The 19,451-nt window shown below is 38.7% G+C and overlaps 1 protein-coding gene across 8 annotated transcripts in view; it reads left to right on the forward strand.

Moving 5' to 3' along the window:
* Positions 1–19,451, forward strand: part of DTNB (dystrobrevin beta) — a 148,892-nt gene that overhangs the window by 50,833 nt on the left and 78,608 nt on the right. For all 8 annotated transcript variants that reach the window (XM_015566381.1, XM_015566384.1, XM_006767508.2 and 5 more), the window contains one exon: positions 8,672–8,796. In XM_015566381.1, coding sequence (XP_015421867.1) covers positions 8,672–8,796 — 125 coding nt within the window. The remainder of the gene's footprint in view (positions 1–8,671; positions 8,797–19,451) is intronic.

The raw sequence follows: 19,451 nt of genomic DNA on the forward strand, positions 1-19,451 counted from the left end.
ACGCTTTCACGCAGTTCCAGGTTGGCGATGACCCCCTGGACACCAATAAATCTCTGCCATTTTAAATTCCAGCCCAGGCTTCCTCTCTAGGTTGAGACGCCTGTGTTCAGTGGTCTTACGGACATTTCTATCTGGAAATTTCACTGGCTTTTCTGCAATACATTGTTCCAATAAATTTTCACTCGGTTTTTTTGGAACTTCCAGATAGATAACTGTGTTGTCTTTAGGAAACAACGTAGTCATTTTCCAGTCTTTATACCTTTTTTTTTTAACCTCTTTGTGTTGGCAAGAACTTTTAGAGAAGTGCTTCCAGAAATTGCCTGAAAAGAGTCATCTGGCTGCTTCTTAAATATATAAAGTACCAAGCTCTTCTCCTGGGAATTATAACTTAGTAGGTCTGGGTTGAGGCAAAAGAATCTGCTTTGTTTTTTAAACAAGCCCTGCAGGAATTTATTTTTTTATCTTCAGACAAGTTTGGGAACCCCCTTTTCAGAGCAGTGCTAGGTAATCATGGCGGTGGCCTTTGGTTCCTGGCTGGTGTGTCTGTGTCGTGGGTGACACCGACTGCTGGCTCTGTTCCTGTCTTGGCCTGTGGCAGCATTTGTAACAGGCATCGGAGTTACTGTGTACCCAGGGGTAGTCAGGCAGTGGTCAGTCCACCCCAGGCAGAGAGCTTTCTGCCCTGGTATTCCCTCAGTAAACATGTCTAGTGCCTGTTATGTTCCAGGCCGCACAGAGAGCTGCTGTACAAAACAGCTCATGGCAGGTCTCCACTTTCCAGCCCTCCTGCTCTCCCTCACCTCCAGCCTCTTCTGGGCCTCTGGCTGCCGGTGAATATCCTCCCATGGCACTCGTGGGCTCTGCACCTTTTGTTGTAGCTGATGAGACCCTTAGTTTGCCAACTCCTGACGTATTGGGCCCTCTTCTCCCTCATTCTGTCCTGCTATGCAGACGGTGACTTCATGGGAGCCGAGAGCTGCCTGCTCAGTGTATGCTAGGAGCAGCTTCTGAACCAGAGATGGTTGATAACACGCTGACGTTCACTCCTGTGGAGTCATGTTTTGTAAGCTTTTACAGTTACACCTCTGGTCTGGGGTTTTCATGTCTGTCTTTCACTCACAGGCAGCACTGTGACAATATTGAACTATTTGCAGTTGCTTGTTTCACCCCATCTTCTTACTTCTGTGCCTTTGAAGCTGTTGTTTTCCCTTCCCAACTTCTGTGGAGCCCCTGAGATTCAGCTACTGCCTCCAGGCTTTCAGTGCAGCTTTATCATTTTTACAGAAAGGTCTCGTATATGTACTTTACATTGTTGTCGCTGTTGCAAATGGTGCCTTTCTCCTATAGTTTCTTTGAGATGTAACTTACATGCAATAAAACGCACCCACTTTAAGTATGTAATTCAATGAGTTTAGGCAAATGTGTATAGTCATGGAAATGCTATCTTGTTTGAAATATGTATCTCAACAGTTTGTTGCTGGTGTACGGAAATGCAAATGATTTCTGCATTTTAATCCACTATATAGTCATCTTCTTTAACTTGCTCATTAATTCTGGTAATTTATACTCAGATTCTTCTGGATTTTCTATAATAATTATGTCGCCTGAAAATAGTGATAGCTTTCTTTGTTTCCTCCCTCCCACTCCTTGTACTTTTAAATATTAATCATACGTTTCCCCCTTTTTGTCTTGTTAATGCTGGCTAGAACTCCAGTGCAATATGGAATAGAATTAAGTTTAGAAGAGTGACATTTAAAAAAAAGGAACAAGCCAATATGAAGAAAGGACCAAATTGAACTTTGAGAAATAAAAATACTAAGATTAAGCTCGGTCAAGGGGTTAAATAGCAAATTAGAGACAGCTACAGCAAAAATTAAGGAATGGAAAATAGATCTGAAGAAATTAACTGGGGTAGAGAATATTGAACACAGATAGAGGGTAAATGGAAAATGTGAAAGATGATTAAAGGGTTTGAAGAATAAAATGAAAAGATCAACCTAGAATTCTGTACCTAGCTAATCTGTTCAAGAGCAAAGGAAAAATAAAGATATAGTTTCAGAAAAAGTCTCAATGGGTTTGCTACCCGTAGACCATTGCCGAAGGAACTAATAAAGGATATACTTTGGGGAGAATTAATCGAAGCAATGAGGAAGAAGTGGGATACAAGAAGAAATGGCACACAGTGGAATTGGTAAATGGGAATAAGTTTAAGCATCATGTATAAAATAATAATCACTACTTTTGGTGGGCTTAAAGTAAGATGCAACCAAAGTACTAACCAACTATGACATGAACACAGTTGAGGCATGCTTAGAGCTATAGGATTTTTAAGTTACAGGATGAGGGTACAGATGCTGATTAACATTGTGGTCAGTGTTCATATTAAAATAGCTCAAGGAGGTTCCCGACTTGTCTGAGGACTTCATAGGCTTATGTTTCTACCTGGATCCCCCCAGACGGTGGCTTGCTGCTCAGGGTGATGTACTCAGAGAGAGTGGTTTGAAGTGAACATGACAGGAATGGCCTCCGAGGCACCATCCTGAGCTTTTTCCATTTGGCTGTTGTGCTCCCAAGTGTCAGGGCCTGTCAGCATGTTCCCTGGGCTGAAGACTGTGCTTTGCAAGGAATTGGCTCGAGGCTGATTGAAAATACAGTCATTTGAGCTCAAAAAAACTTTCTTTTTCGGATGGCAATGTGAGGAAAACAGTTGCAGCCCTGGCACAGGAACACAGGGCAGCGGTCACAGCATGAGTCACCTCCCGCCCTCCCCCTCGGAGCCTGCCCCTCAGTTGGAAACTCTGTCCCCACACCCAGCTCAGCCCAGCTTCCCCTGTGACTCCCATTGTGGTACTCGGCGTCCCTCGTCTATTTCTGACTCCCTGCAAGAATGTCTCACTGTCTCAGGCTGTCTCTCCCAACTTCCGTGTGGCCTCTGAGTTCTTACTCTGAGTAGTTCTACCTGTTGGCCTGTTGTACCATGAGAAGAGTGAAATGGGCCTATTTATGTGAGCGTTAGTTTTCACACGTGTAAAATTGAGACCGTTAACATTTAATTTATAAGACTATTGGAGGGTTAAGTGAGCCTATATATGTGTGCAAAGCACCTACCGGGTGCCTGACACTAATTTCTTTCTTTCTTTCTTTTTTTTTTTTTTGTTAATCTCCACCAAGGATATTTTTTCCTTTTTTTTTTTTTTGTAGAGAGTGGGATGAGGGAGGGAGGGGAAAAGAGGGAGAGAGAAACATCGATCAGCTGCCTCCTGCACACTCCCTACTGGGGATGTGCCCGCCACCAAGGTACATGCCCTTGGCCAGAATCAAACCTGGGACCCTTCAGTCCGCAGGCTGATGCTCTATCCACTGAACCAAACCAACAAGGGCAGTAATTTCTTAATAAACATTACTTCCATTTCAGGGGGGCGGAAAAATGGAAGAGTCAACTTAAAGACTATAGTTGCCCAAAAAACGAAATTAAAATGAAAAAAAAAACACAACTAAATCATCTGACACTGGCACAGGGATAGAAATAGAATATGTAGTTGGAAAATAATGGCATAGTTATTTAATGATCTTGAGGCAATTGATTATCCGTGTGGAATAAAGTTGGATTCTTTCCTCCTATCTATAAAACCCCAAATTTCTAAGTAGATTTAAACAAATATGAAATGTAAAAACTATAAAACTTGAGAAGACAATGTGGAACACTATCATTCTAATCTTACAGGGGGAAATATTTCTTAAGATACAAAAGTACAAAATCCAGGGTGTCACCCCAAAATGCATACACACTTTGATTATAAAGTCGTTAGTAGCATACAGTTCATTTTCAAAATTTAAAAGAATGTCCCAGGTTCAATTCCGGTCAAGGGCATGTACCTTGGTTGCAGGCACATCCCCAGTGTGGGATGTGCAGGAGACAGCTGATCGATGTTTTTCTCTCATCGATGTTTCTAACTCTCTATCCCTCTCCCTTCCTCTCTGTAAAAAAATCAATAAAAATATATTAAATAAAAATAAAAGAATCTATAGAAATGAATACCTTTTGTGTCAGTGCCTGCTTTCAAACTGATGACTGTTCCAGTCCAGACACTGCTGATAATGTGAAGTAGTGGAATTGCCAACATCAAGAATTATTTTGTTCGGTATTTGTGTGCCCTCAATTTGTTGACTGTTGCTGGTTTTGTACCATAAACGTTATCTTTTATATATCTCCATAAAAAAAAAAGTCTAGTGGCACTTTAGGATACTTTGTTCCAAGCTTAGTCTTGCTTCCCCCATTATTTCAAATCAGTTATACCTGAAAACGAGTGAAAATTAACTGAGTTATGAACTGTTAAAGTGTGTATACATTTTTGGGGGACACCCTATATCAGTGATGGCGAAACTAGGACACGCGAACTCATTTTTTTGGTTGATTTTCCTTTGTTAAATGGCATTTAAATATATAAAATAAATATCAAAAATATAAGTCTTTGTTTTACTATGGTTGCAAATATCAAAAAATTTCTATATGTGACACGGCACCAGAGTTAAGTTAGGATTTTTCAAAATGCTGACACGCCGAGCTCAAAAGGTTCGCCATCACTGCCCTATATAAAGGAAAATATTAATAAATTGGGACTGATGTTATATTTAAAGATGACTTAATAAAGGACAAATAAAGTGAAAAACAAGCCTTAAAGTAGTTGTTTGCAAGTCATAACTTCCATTGAGTTAACATACAAAAAACATAAAAGAGCTGATAGATCACTAAGAAAACGGCAGCCCAGCGAGACACGGTGCCAAAGACAGGAACAGGAATTTCACAGACGAAGAAACACAAATGGCCCATAAACACAGGAGAAGTTTCTCAGTCTTTTAGTCATCAAGGAATTACAAAGTAAAACCACAGACTATTTATCATCCACCAGATTGGCAAGTAGTAAAATGTCTGACAATACTAGTAACAAGGACTGGCCGGAGTGTGGAGAGGCGGGAGGCACTGCAGCCGCTTCGTGAACACAAGTTGGCAGGGCCTGGTGGAACCGAATGTGCATAACTCATGACCCAGTAATTCCACTGTTAGGAAATTCTTACATATGGCCACCAGGAGTCATGGACAAGAAAGTTCATAGCAGCATTATAAATTAGGGGAAAAATGGAAACTACCCAAATGTCCATTGGCAGTGGAATGAATATATAAATTAGGATGTAATTAAGTAATGAAGTACAATCAAACAGTGAAAATAAATGAATGAATTACATTACATATGTCAGTATGGATGAATTGTAGCATAATTCTGAGTGAAAGTAGCAAGTTGCAGGAAAAAAAATGTAAGCCTATATAGGTTTTAGACATATAGTAAATGAACCATATTATTTACGCATAATTGCTAAAAGAATAAAATGAAGGAAACGATTAGTACAAAATCCAGGACACTGATTATCAGGAGAGGAGCCGGCAGTGGGCGTGGGCCGTTAGGTAAGGACCCGTAGCGAGGCTTCAAACTGACTATAATGTTCTATTTCTCAGGAAGAATAGTGGGTAGATGTATATATGTTTTATAACTTTTTAAACTGTACATGTATGTTTTATACACTCTGATATATTTTTTAATTGTAAAAATAGATAGTTTAAAAATTTAAGAGACGGTAGGAATTGTTTTGAAACTAGGTGAAGTAGATTAGGGTATTAAAAATGCATAAAAGTTGAAAATCATTGCCTAAAAGTGTTTGGAGGAGATTTAATTTCCTAGGGTAAGGCTTCTTCATATATCAGTTTTAGAGTCGGAGTGAGGAGGAGGCAGAGCAGCGTAATGAGGTGTGGGAGACACCAGTCTCTCAGCCTGGATGTTTTCCTCCTCCCTCACTCCCTTCTTCAGAGCCATAAATATTCAGTGACTGGCTACCAAGTGTGGGTGTTGTCCTAGGGACCAAGGAGCAGATGAGGTAATGCCCCCGCCTTGCCATCGCAGCAGTTTTCGAACCTTGCTACAGGCTTTGTTACTCGTAAGCCTCTTAACCAGGCTCCACCATGAAATTCACTTCAGGTCTATATCAGAATCCAGTCTTTGAGATCTTTATAAGGAAATATTTTATTTACCTACTAGAGGTCCGGTGCACAAATTCGTGCACGGTGCAGTCCTTCACTGTGGCCGGCAGTCGGGGCCAATCGGGCCACTGGGGGGAGGGACCACGGAGGTTGGCTGTGAGAGTGCACTGATCACCAGGGGGCAGCTCCTGTGTTGAGCGTCTTCCCCTGGTAGTGTGCGTCATAGCGAACGGTGGTTTGGTCGACCAGTCGTAACAGTCGTTTAGGCTTTTATATATATATAGATTTAGACAATCTAATTGAATGTGCATCTTTGACGTTTTCAGGGTAACACCCTTTTTGTTTTGGTGCTAGCCCACAGTTAATATCCTAATTCCAATGAATATTTATTTCTAATTTTTTCCTTATCTACATATCAAGCCTTTCTTAATATACTCTAATAATTTAGAATTGACTTTGCTGTATTGATTTTTACCTTTCTATCTATATTTTTGAGACTTGAAATTGGATCTAATCTTAAGCCTTGATTTAAAGGAGTATTTTCAAAAGCACTGCTGGAGAGTATGAGGTGGGGCAAAAGGAAACATTTTTTATTTTAACAGTCATGTAGTTATTTTAATGTTTATTGTAAAATATATGTATGGAACCTGTGATTTCATGGCTGTTATTACTCAGGATGCAGCTAAAGCAGTCTATATGCTAATCCATCTCACAGTTGCATGAATAATGGCCCAGGTGGTTCCCAGACAGAGCACAAAGTCATGAAATTAATACATGGCTTACAGATGTTGTGTGTAGTTGTAAAGGCGAATTTAGATATTCTCTGGTGTCCTCTGATTGTCTCCTACTTGTATCATAACTCAAAAAATAAAGCATATGTGTTTTGCTCAGGAAAAATTCATGGAGGCAAATTATTTGTTCAAATAATGTATTTTGTTATAGAGCAGGTTCTAGAAATACACAAATGAATAAAATGTAGATCCTACCCTTCAAGAGCACCAGTCTAACAGAGATAGGCACGTAAGTTAAAAAGTGCACTAGGACATGGGAAGTGCACCAGTGGAAATCCGTACATGGCACACGGGTGGCTCAGAAGGTGGGCGCTGACGTATGGAGCGGTGAGGAAAGTCTTCACAGAGGAATAGGCACCTGCAAGCAGCCTTGAGAGCTGACGAACATTTCCAGAGAAACAGGCCAAGAAGGCAGCCCTCAGAAGGACAGGTGCCTAGGTGCCAAGAGCTAGGAGGACACGGTGTGTTGGGTTCACCTGAGCAGCTTGTCATTTATGCTGGTGTGAGGGGAAGGCTGAGGAGAGAGCCAGGAGCCCAGCATGAAAGCTATGGACTATGATGGCATTTATTTAGATCTTATTTTATAAGTGATTGTCATCCTTGAGAGATTTTAAGCAGAAGACTGACATATCTGGGGACAGTGTAGGTGATGGGATAGAGGAGGAGCAATCAATCACATTACGGGGGCCGTTTTCAGAATTTCTGCTTTGTTTAGCTTTGTATGGTTTTCAGGAAATTAGATTACATTTAGACTTGCCCCAGAATTTAATGGGTTGAAAGGGATAGTGGTAGGTGATTTGGAGTCAGTATATGAAATTTCTGAAGAAATCGTTATTATCCCATCTTTATTTTGAACAAGGTATTAACCAACTTCACCTAACTTTGCTTAAAGGCAAACAGATTTTTGCTTATTTTGTGTTAAAATACACGCACGCAGCGTATGAAGGTTAAATGGAGAGTGGTGGATGTGGTACACAGCTGCAAGCAAGTTGTTTCCCAGTCAAGGTGGTGCATACGGTCATGCACTGCAGAGGCAGTAGAATGAAGTGTTTAAACTTCTCTGCAGTTAATATCCTACCAAGAAAACTACAGACAACAGTGTTATTTACAGGGAATTGGGTGGACAACAAAACCAGGATCCTGTAAAAAGTCTCCTGTAAGTAATGAAAACTTAATTGTGGCATATTGCTTACCTGGTGCTATTTACTATTAAATCTTAGACTTGATCATTTTTGGCTTTGGCGAGTATTGTTCTGCATTCCACAGAAATATATTAGTACTAGTTTGCCAACTTCTTTTCATCCCTCAGCATATCGTAATGTAGTCACAGGTCTGATGTGCACTGCCTGTCTGTGAGGGTACTCATTTGCACCTGTACTCATAGCCAGAACCTTAACACCAAATTTTCTGCCTCACATTTATTTTGGGAATATTCTCTAAATAGGCACATTTTAGTCAGCTAATTTGCTAAGATTAAAAAGCCACGAGCTCTCAGCATTTTAGCCCAACAAATATTTCTGACTCCAGTGAGGGAATTAACATCTTACCAAAAAGAGGGACTGTATGCAAAGGGTACATAGGGACGTTCAAAAGGAAAGTTAACAGGAAGTTGGTAGTATGACTGCATGTAGAGGTGGGAAAGGAAACAGACGTGAAGGACCACAGGTGATCCTGGGACAACTGTGGATTCCTTTCTGCAGAACCCATTGATGTTGGTTATAATGAAACTTAGTTTGTATTTGAAAAGCTTTTTCCTATAGCTCTTGCCTCCATTTCTTTTGAAATTCTTTGAAGATTTAGTTCCTCATTTCTTTAATTCCTTATTTGCTTATTTTCTGCTTTGACACAGAAATCCCCTGCGAAGAAGCTGGGCCATGCAATTAGTAAATCTTTGGGGTGTGTACCCACCAGAGAACCCCCGCACCCTGTTTTTCCTGAGCAACCTGAGAAACCACTTGACCTTGCAAATATCGTGTAAGTACAGACCTGGGTATGGATGTGGGTGAGCCTGAACTGGAGACCTCGCTAAGTTTTCTTGGATCAAAACTAAATGTCACCGAACATAAACATTTAACCTTCTGGTTTTGGGGGAACTTAGACTTCAAGCTTTCATCTCTTTAAATCGCCACAAATGTCTACATGGAAACCTAGCTCCTGAGTCCTGAAGTCTAAGGAACGCATACCAGCCTCCAACAGAAAGATTGGAGGGTAGTTGAAGGGTAGTTACTGTGCTGGGTTAGCAAGGTTGTCTTTCGTTTGGTGTGCGCCTCCCTTAAATCAGTGGTGGAGATCATTTCTTCTCTAGAGCAGCAGTGCCCATAGGTTTTAAAACTTAGTGTAACTTTAGACCACATGGGAATGAAAATCTGATTTACTCTTTCTGTGTTGAGAGAAAATGAGGAAACATAAGGCTATATTTTATAAACAAAACTAGTGTCATATATATATGTAATTTTTAATTGATTATTCATGCTAGAAAGCTAAAGGGACCAAAAATGTTAGTATAAATAAGGAGGAGGAGAACAAAGAAGAATAAGATTCAGACTCTATTACAATCTCTTTATTCTGAATTGAATGATGATATTAAGTTTACTCAGTTGGATAAAGTTGGTAGGCTTTTTGATCATGAGTCTTTATCAGGTATTAGAAGTTTTTCTGTTGGAGTAGACATTCATTTTCTTTCACCTACCTGATAGTAGACTAATACAAACATGTGATTTGAAAATTCAGTGATGCAGAAGAGCTTAAAATGAAGCGCAGTACATCCTCCCCCACTTCACTGTCTTTTATTTGGCTTTTAGATCTGCTGGTGGATACCTCCATATCGCTAAATAATACATGTAGAGCACCATTTCTTGACTTACCAGTTTTGGGACATTACTGAATCCCTTCTGTGGTATAAGTAACCAACCTTTATAACTGTATATATCAACCCACTCCAGTTTTTCATAATTATATCACCATTTTTTTAAGTTGGTCAACTTTGTAATTTTAAATAATAGCCTTAACCTCTATTTCTTGTAACTTCTTTTGACTTCTCTGTAAAAAGAGAAAATTAATAGTTTCTATTTCTCCCGTCTCCTTTTGCCTCCTAACCTCTGTCATCTATGCCTTTACTTTTATTGTCAAAACTGATGCTATTTCTATGTCAGTTCCCTTCTCTGTCAGCCTTCTGAGATTTAGTAAGGGTTAAATCTAAAAGTTGAAAACCAGATCACAGCATTCACAGTTAATACCACTTACTACAGAGTCAAACAGTGAGCTGTGATTCCGTGTGTTCTTTTGTGTAGTTCCAATCTCATGACCCCTGTGCACTGTTCTCTCTTCAGAGTTCAGTGGGAACCTCTCTCTCACACGGCACTGATGGCTCAGAAGCACGCCTGCTGACCTTATCATTGCACCGACTTTCTGACTTGTTGTTTTTTTTAATCAGTTTCCCATTGCTTTCTTTTTTTTATATTGTATTTTTTATATTTAAAAAAAGTCCTGTCTGGTACAACATTGTAGTGTGTTGCTGTTTCTTTTGTTTTTGTTTTTTAATATATTTTATTGATTTTTTACACAGAGGAAGGGAGAGGGATAGAGAGTTAGAAACATCAATCAGCTGCCTCATGCACATCCCCACAACCAAGGTACATGCCCTTGACGGGAATCAAACCTGGGACCTTTCAGTCCGCAGACCAACGCTCTATCCACTGAGCCAAACCACTTAGGGCTGTTGTTGTTTTTTTCTCTCTCTTTTTTTTCCTTTTTAAGTTTTGAGACTGTCCCTATCCACTTATGTCTTTATTTCATCTGAAGTGGATTTTTCTGTATAGTGTAATTAGGATATGTAATTCTCTTTCTCTCTTTCTCTGTTTTTGAATAATAACTCGTTTAGAGTTATTTATTGGATAATCCCTAGTTTCCTCACTGTCTTATAATGCCACCACTTTCATAAATTACATTTCCAAACAGACATAGTGTGGTGTCCGGGCTCTTTCTTCTGTTCCTTTGGTTAAATTGTCTATCCCTATGCCTGTATCACACTATCTTAATTACTATAAGGGAGTAAGTAATCTTTTTTAAAGAGTGTCGTGTCTGTCCTTTGCTCTTTCATATAAAGTTTAGAATCAACTTACTGAGTTCCTCATAAAATTTTGTTGGATTTTGATAATTTGAATCTAAAGATCAAATTGGGGAAAAATTGACCTCTTTACAATATTAAATATTTCATTCCATGGATGTCTTATGTCTTTCCATTTATTTAAATACTAGAGGCCTGATGCACAAAATTTGTGCAAGGGGCTTGCCCCCCCCCCCCGCGGCTTTGTCCGGCAGGTCGTCCAGTCTAATTTACATATTACACTTTTATTATTATAGACTAGAGGCCTGGTGCATGAATTCATGCACAGGTGGGGTCCCTCTGGGTGGCCTGCAGGGATCAGGCCGAAACCCGCATTCCAACGCTGCCTGCAGATCCTACCTGCCGTTTGCTCTCATCCCGGCCCCCCTGTGCCTGCCACAGACTCACGCCCAATCAGTCCCAATAGGGAGAGGCACTCACTGCCACAGCAGTGCTCACCAGCCATGCGCCCTGCATCTGGCACCCTCCCAGGGGGAGTGGCCTCTGAGATCCAGCTGAAATTGACTCTCTGACATCCCCCGAGGGGCCCTGGATTGGGAGAGAGTGCAGGCCAGGCTGAGGGACCCCACCAGTGCACCGTCAGGCCAGGAGGGGATTGCAGGAGGGCTCCAGGGTGTGTCTGGCCCGTCTCAGTCCCAATCACCCGGACCCCAGCAGCAAGCTAACCTACCGGTTGAAGCATCTGCCCCCTGATGGTCAGTGCATGTCATAGTTACTGGTCGACCAGTTGACTGTCTGCCCCCTGGTGGTCAGTGTACATCATAGCAAGCGGTTGAGCAGCCTTAGCATATTTCACTCTGATTGGTTGTTTGGTTGTTCTGCCGTTTGGTCTATTTGCATATTACCCTTTTATTATATAGGATATCCCTGTATGTCTTTCAATAAAGTTTTATTTTTTGTTGTTGTTAAGCCTCACCCAATGATATTTTTCCATTGAGTTTTTAGAGAGAGTGGAAGGTAGGGGGAGAGACAGAGAAAAAAACATCGATATGAGAGAGATATACCAATTGGTTGCTCTCTGAGGGCCAGGGATCAAGTCTGCAACTGAGGTACATGCCCTTAACTGGAATCAAACCTGGGACCTGTCAGTCTGTGGGCCGACGCTCTATCCACTGAGCCAAACCAGCTAGAGTTCAATAAAACTTTATAATTTTCCCCAGATAGGCCTTATATATGTTAGATTAATTGTTGTATACTTTACACTTGTTGCTGTTGCAAATGGTACCTTTTGTCCTATAGTTTTTTTAAAATTTTCTTTATTGATTAAGATAATACATATGTGTCCTTCTCCTCCCTCCCCCCCCCCACCTCCTCGCTCGTGTCCTCACACCCCTAATGTCTGGTATCCATCGGTTATGTTTATATGCATGCATACAAGTCCTTTGGTTGATCTCTCCCCCTTCCCCCACTCCCCTGCCTTCCTTCTGAGGTTTGATGGTCTGATCGATGCTTCTCTGTCTCTGGATCTGTTTTTGTTCATCAGTGTATGTTGTTCATTATATTCTACAAATGAGTGAGATCATGTGATATTTATCTTTCTCCAACTGACTTATTTCACTTAGCATTATGCGTTACCTACAGTTTTTTAAAGATATAATTTACATGCAATAAAATACATCCACTTTAAGTGTACCATTCTCTAAGTTTTGGCAAATGTATATGGTTGTGCAAATGCTATCTTTTTTGGAACTATGTGCCTTAACTATTTGTTTCTGGTGTATGGAAATGCAAATTGGTTTTGTACTTTAATCCACTATGTAGTCATCTTGCTTCACTTGCTCATTAGTTCTAGTAATTTGTATTCAGATTCTTTTGGATTTTCTCTAAATAATTATATCACCTGCAAATAGTGACAGCTTTGTTTCCTCTTTCCCCTCCTTATACTTTTAAGCATTAATCATACTTTCCCCCGCTTTTGGTCTTAGAATGCTGGCTAGAACCTCCAGTGCAATATTGAATAGAAGCAGTTTAATAGGCATTCTTGTGTTATTGCTAATCCCAAAGAGAATGCTTTCAGCATTCGTTTCGTATGTTATGTGATGTAGTCTTTGTATAAACTGTTTATCAGGTAAAGGAGGTTTCCTTTTATTACTAGTTTACTAAGACTGCTTTCTTTTTGTCATGAATGGATTTCAAATTTTATTACTTTTTCTGCCTTGATTGAGATGATCATATGAGTTTCTTTATTCTATTAATGTAATGAATTACATTTTTTTGTTTTTTAAACAACCCTGGAATAAATATAAATCAACTCTCCTTTTAATACACTACTTGCTTTCATTTGCTAATATTTTGTTTACCTTTTTCCTATGTTTATGAGTTCAGTTGTTCTGTAATTTCGCTTATTTTTGTTGTTGTTTGTTTGTTTTTTCTTTAGGACAAAATTTGCTTTCTTTAAAAACTTGAGCATTCTCTCTGTTTATATCTTTTAGAAGAGCCTAGGGTTGGAGTTATTTACCCCTTAGCCTTCTCTGTGGGAAGCTTTTTAATGGGTAATTCCAATTTTTAAAAATAATTATATGACTATTTTTATTTCTTTTTGAATCACTTTGGAACATTTTATATTTGTAGGAATTTGTCAGTTTATTCTAAATTTTCAAAGTTATTGGTACAAAGTTTGTAATATTTTATTTACAGATTGTGTGCTAATGTCCCTTTTACATTCCTACTTTCGTGTATTTATGTTTTCACTTTATCTTTTTTATTCTTTGAAAAATCTTGCCATAGGTTTGTCTAATCTATTGGACTTTCAGAGGACCAACTTTTGGTTCTGATGATTTTCTTATTGTATGTATTATATTTTTAAATTTCATTTGCTTTCATCCTTATCTTTATTTATTTTATAGTTTCTTCTGCTACTCCTTTTCTAACTTCTTTAAAGACACGGTAGTTTACTCATTTCAACTTGTTTTTTTTCTAATATACACATTTAAGGCTGTTAATTTCCTTAAGCACTACCTGACTGGTATCCCAAGGTTCATTATATAATTTTTTTGTTTAGTTCTAAATATTTTCTAAGATCTGTTATGATTTCTTCTTTGAGAAGTATACTTATTTTCCAAATATGTGGGGGTTTTCTAGGTCCCTTTTTGTTATTAATTTTTAGTTTAATTTCATTTTGGTCTACATTATTTAGTTATTTTAAATTTGTTGATGCATACTTATTATCTAACATATAATCTAGTTTTTATTGGTTCCAAGTAAAGCTGAAAATAGCATTTATTCTATGCTAGTTGGGTGCAGAATTTGTAGTAAATAACTGATTATATGTCTATGAAGTCAGGTTTTTTAAACACATTATTCAAATCTTCTATAGCCTTACTTACTTTTTCCAAATTATACATTTCACTAGAAAATGGAAAATTTATTTTAATGTGGTGACTCTCTTTATTCCTGATAATTCTATTTGTTCTCAAGTTTATTTTATCTGCTAGTAATGTCTTTTCATGTCTTTGGCTAGGTATGTGCCAGGTATAACTTTCCCACCCTTGTACTTTCCACCCTTCTGTGTCCTTGGGTTTTTCAAGTATGCTTCTTGAAAATTGTAAGCTGGATTTTTAAAAAAATTTTACTTTTTAATTACAGTTTACATCCAGTATTATTATTAGAATACATGCTGCAAAATGTATCTAAATTTGTAAATGACTCAACTTTATTTTTCTTACTCAAATTTTTAATTTAAAGGTCAAATTTGTTAAAATTTCTTCTTCATGGTTTGTGGCTTCCCTTTCATATTTAAAATAATGTTCTCACCTCAAAGTAATAAAAATATCTGTTAGAAAAAATTTCTCATTTCTGCCCCCCCTTTTTTATTGTTGTCAGATATGAGAGAGGATCTAAGTTTATTTTTTTTCAAAATGGGTAGCCATTTGTCCCAGCTCCATTATTTTCCTGATGATTTTGTTGCAGTTTTAATTTTGCTTTCCTTTTAGCAATTGATACTCACTTTGAAGCTCTGAGAAATCATATAAATCACATATTTGTCCTCTATGTGTAATTTTCTATCAAGAAGTCTTTACCTTATGTCTTTAAAAAAATTTTTTTTTATCTTATTGGCAGTTTAAGAAAGGCTTTTGTGATGAATAACATTTAGGGTGAAGCTGAACAGATGAATAGGGATTAGGCATGTGGAGGGCAATGGGAGGAGCACTCCCAGCAGAGGGAGAGCGAGGACCCAGGGCCACCTGAAGGCTGCAGACTAGGTGAAGGCCACCTGAGATTTTGGACATTATCCCAAACTGAAGGGTTTTAGGTAGGAGAGGGACCTGTTGAATTCTGTATTTAAGAAAACTTATTGCCTACTGTGTGGAAACAGGCAGCGGGACGAGGGTGAAAAAGAAGAGCCAACCAGCGTTTGTTTTGTTTTTTTGCCCGTTGGTCAGGTGAGAGATGATAGTGGCTTGGATGATCACGGTGATAATGGAGATGGAGAAAAGGTTGTAACATAAAAAAAAAAAAAATCATAGGTTTTTACCATTATTGCACACCCAGAAATAAAATTAAAACCTAAATGAAAAATTGGCAAAGGAATTGAACTTCAGGGGTAAAGTATATTGTGGTGTTAACTGCTTACATTTCATTTTGGACATAGAGTAGAGATTTATTCAGAGCCTCATGAATTTGAGATTCAAGAGCTGTTGATATTTATGGATCACCCATAGTGTTTTGAGCCCTTTGCTCACCTTTTTCTTAACCTTCACAGCAACCTTTGCTGTATAAGTGTCGTGAATCTATAACAGAGCAGGAAACAGCGTTAGCGAGATAGTATATTGAGTGCGGGACTAGAGCGTCTAGAGCGCCTAACCTATGCACCTCAGTTTCCTCACATGCTGAAAAACTGTTATTAGGGAAACGTACAGTAATGGAACCGTTGTTTGCACCCGGTGGTTAGTTTTACAATCGAGAGAGAACATTGAATGACTGTGATTTCGGTGGTTGAAAAATAGAAGGGACACAGTGTGAAATGATAGGAGAAAAACTAGATTAAAAATCCAGATATATGTCAAGAGTCATCAGTTTGCTTTTCTGTGAAACTGGTGATAATAAAACTTATCTTAATTATCTGAGGATATTGTTAATAATAATGTGTCTGAAATGGCTTTTAGAGGTTAGGATGCCATAAACACTGTATTCTAAACTTTTAAAGTCTTTTCCTTGGGATAAAGTAAATCATTTCACAAAGGCTCGGACTCTGTCTTGTTCTTCACCGAATTATCAGTGCCTAGAACAGTCCTTGGTGCATGGTAGACACTAAAATACATTGAACGAATGAAGGACACTAATTGTGATTTATATACAGTCATAAACAGTCATATATCCCACCCACCCACTCTTTTATGTTTCTTCAGAGAATTAGTCACATACCTACAGTACCTAGAGCTTCCACTAGGTGTCAGACATATTTCCTTGATTAGTTCGTTGCGTTATTTTCATGGTGAGTTGAGAATAGTAAGTAAACAAGGTTTGTCAAATAAATCTCGGACAAAACCAGTGCAGCTATCATCAGCACTCGAGCAACTTTTCCTACTTCTAAGTCTCTGAAAGAAATTAGTTGTTTCTTTTGGTCAAAACATGTTTATAAAACTTCCAGCTCTTGATGTCTCTGATAGACTCTCTGCTAACCTAATTTCAAGCAATTTGCTGTTGCTTAAGATCTAATTATCTAACCACATAGTCCTTATACCTCATTTATTTAATTAGCAGTTAATCACCGTTACATTTCTTTTTTTTCTGAATTTATTGGGTAACATTGGTTAATAAAATTATATAGGTTTCAGATATACAGTTTTACAACACACCATCTGCATATTGTATTGTGTGTTCACCACCACAAGTTGTCTCCTTAAATCGCCATTTATCCCCCATTTGCCCTCTTGTACCTCCCTCTACTCCCCTCCCCCCTCTGGCAATCACCATACTGTTGTCTGTGCTCATGAGTCTTTTTTTCTTTGCTTAATCCCTTCACCCTTTTTACCCAGCCACCAACTCCCTCCCCTCTGACAGCTATCAGCCTGTCTTCTGTATCCACAACCCTGTCTCTACTTGGTCAGTTTATTTTGTTCATTAGGTTCCACATATAAGTGAAATCATATGGTACTAGTCTTTCTCTGACTGGACTATTTCACTTTTCATAATACTTTCCAGGTCCATCCATGCAGTTGCTGAAGGTAAGATTCCCTTCTTTTTTTTACAGCTGAGTAGTATTCCATTGTGTAATTTTCTCCACTCACCTACTGATGGACACAAGGGCTGCTTCTAAATCTTGGCCATTGTAAATAACACTGCAATGACCATAGGGGTGCATATATTCTTTTGAATTAGTGTTTCGGATTTTTGGGGGGATATATTTCTTTGGGGTCAGTGGGTCAGAAGGCAGTTCCATTTTTAATTTTTTGAGGTAATGCCATACTGCTTTCCACAGTGGCTGTACCAATCTGCATTCCCACCAACAGTGCATGAGGGTTCCCTTTTTGCCACATCCTGGCCAATGCTTGTTGTTTGTTGATTTATTGATGATAGCCATTTTGACAGGTGTGTGGTGGTTATCATTGGTTTTCTTTTTAATTGGTTTCAGAGAGGGAAGAAGGGAGAGAGAGAGAGAGAGAGAGAGAGAGAGAGAGAGAGAGAGAGAGAGAGAGAGAGAGAAACATTAATGATGAAGCCACCCCCCACCACCACCCCCTCCAACACACACCCCATCTAGGATGGAACCCACAACCCAGGCATGTGCCCTGACTGGGAATCAATTCTGTGACCTTCCAGTGCATGGGGTATGGGAGGACGCTCCAACGGAGCCACACCAGCCAGGGCTCTCGTTGTGTTTTAATTTGAATTTCTCTTATGATTAGTGTCATTGAACAGCCTTCCATATGTCATATGCCATATGATTGATTTTGATGCAGTAAGGAGAAACATTATTTAATACAGCAGAAGTCAAGGCTTAGTCCTAGGAGGGTAATTGTTTACAAGTGGCCATGACTGGTCTGCTTCACCTTCCCCTTGGGATTTTTCTCTCTGTTTACCACTATACTACCTTAGAACACTCTGTTTTTATTTTTATTTATTTTCTAATCCTCAACCGAGGATATGTTTTGAATGGTTTTTAGGGAGAGTGGAAGAGAAAGGGAAAGACAGAGAGAAATAGCAGTGTGAGAGAAACACATCGATTGGTTGCCTCCGCACGAGCCCCGACCAGGGCCCAGGCTGGGGAGAAGCCTACAACCAAGGTACGTGACCGGAATCAAACCTAAGACCCTTCGGTCTGCAGGCCGACACTCCATCCACTGAGCCAAACTGGCTAAGACAAGCATTCTGTTTTTAAACTTCAGATTTAGCATGGCCCAAATACCATCCCTTATTTTTCTTTTCTTTGTTTTATTGTGGTAAAATACACATAACATAACATTTATCATCTTAACCATTTTCAGGTATACAGCTTAGTAGCATTAAGTGTATTTACATTGTTGTGAAATAGATCTCCAGAACTTTCTCAGCTTGCAAATTTGAAACAACAAATTCATTAAACATCACTTCCTTTTTACCACAAGCCCCTGGTAATCACCATCCTACTGTCTGTTTTTCTGAGTTTGAGTACTTTATACCTCATATAAGTAGAATCATATATATTTGATTGTCATATAGGACTGTCTTATTTCACTTAGCAAAAGGTTCATCCATGTTGTAACATGTGTCAGGATTTACTTCCTTTTTAAGGCTGAGAGTATTCCACTGTACCGCACACATTTTGTTTGTCCATCCCTTTGTCAATGGACATTTGGGTCACTTCCACCTTTCGGCCGTTCTAAATAACACTGCTCTCTTTGAGATGTTGCATTTTTGTTTTGTTGTTATTTTATAGGATGTGATGCAGTATCTTATTGTGGTTTTAGATTTGTCTTTTCTTTCTTTAAACAGTTCCTTGAGGTATTATTTACATAAGATTCACCCTCTGTGACAGTTAAATAATTTTTAGTAAATTCATATTTACTAAAGTTTTGCAACCATCGCTACCATTCAGGTTAGAACACTTCCATCATCTGCAGGCATTCCCTTTCATCCATTTGTAGTCAATCCCATCTCTCTACCTGGACCTTAAAGGGCACCTCAGATATACTTCCTGTTTCTATAGTTTTGCCTTTTCTAGAAATTTTATATAAACAGAATAATATATAGTCTTTTACTTCTGGGTCTTTCATTTAGCATAATATTTTTGAGGCTTATTGATGTTGTAGCAAGTATCAATAGTTCATTCCTTTTCAATACTGAAAATACCCCATTGTACAAATAGATATGTTTTATTTATCTCTCACCAGTTGATGGACATTTGGCTCATTTCAGTTTTTTACTTTTATGAAAAACACTGCTATGAACATTCGCGTCTTTGTATGGACGCATGTTTTCATTTATTTCGGGTGGATACCTAGGACTAGAATTGCTGGGTCATACAGGGTAAGTATATGTTTAAATTTTTAAGAAATTGCCAGACTGTCTTTGAAATGTCTGG

The sequence above is a fragment of the Myotis davidii genome, unplaced genomic scaffold, assembly GCF_000327345.1.
Source record: "Myotis davidii unplaced genomic scaffold, ASM32734v1 scaffold238, whole genome shotgun sequence".
NCBI classification, from domain to species: domain Eukaryota; kingdom Metazoa; phylum Chordata; class Mammalia; order Chiroptera; family Vespertilionidae; genus Myotis; species Myotis davidii.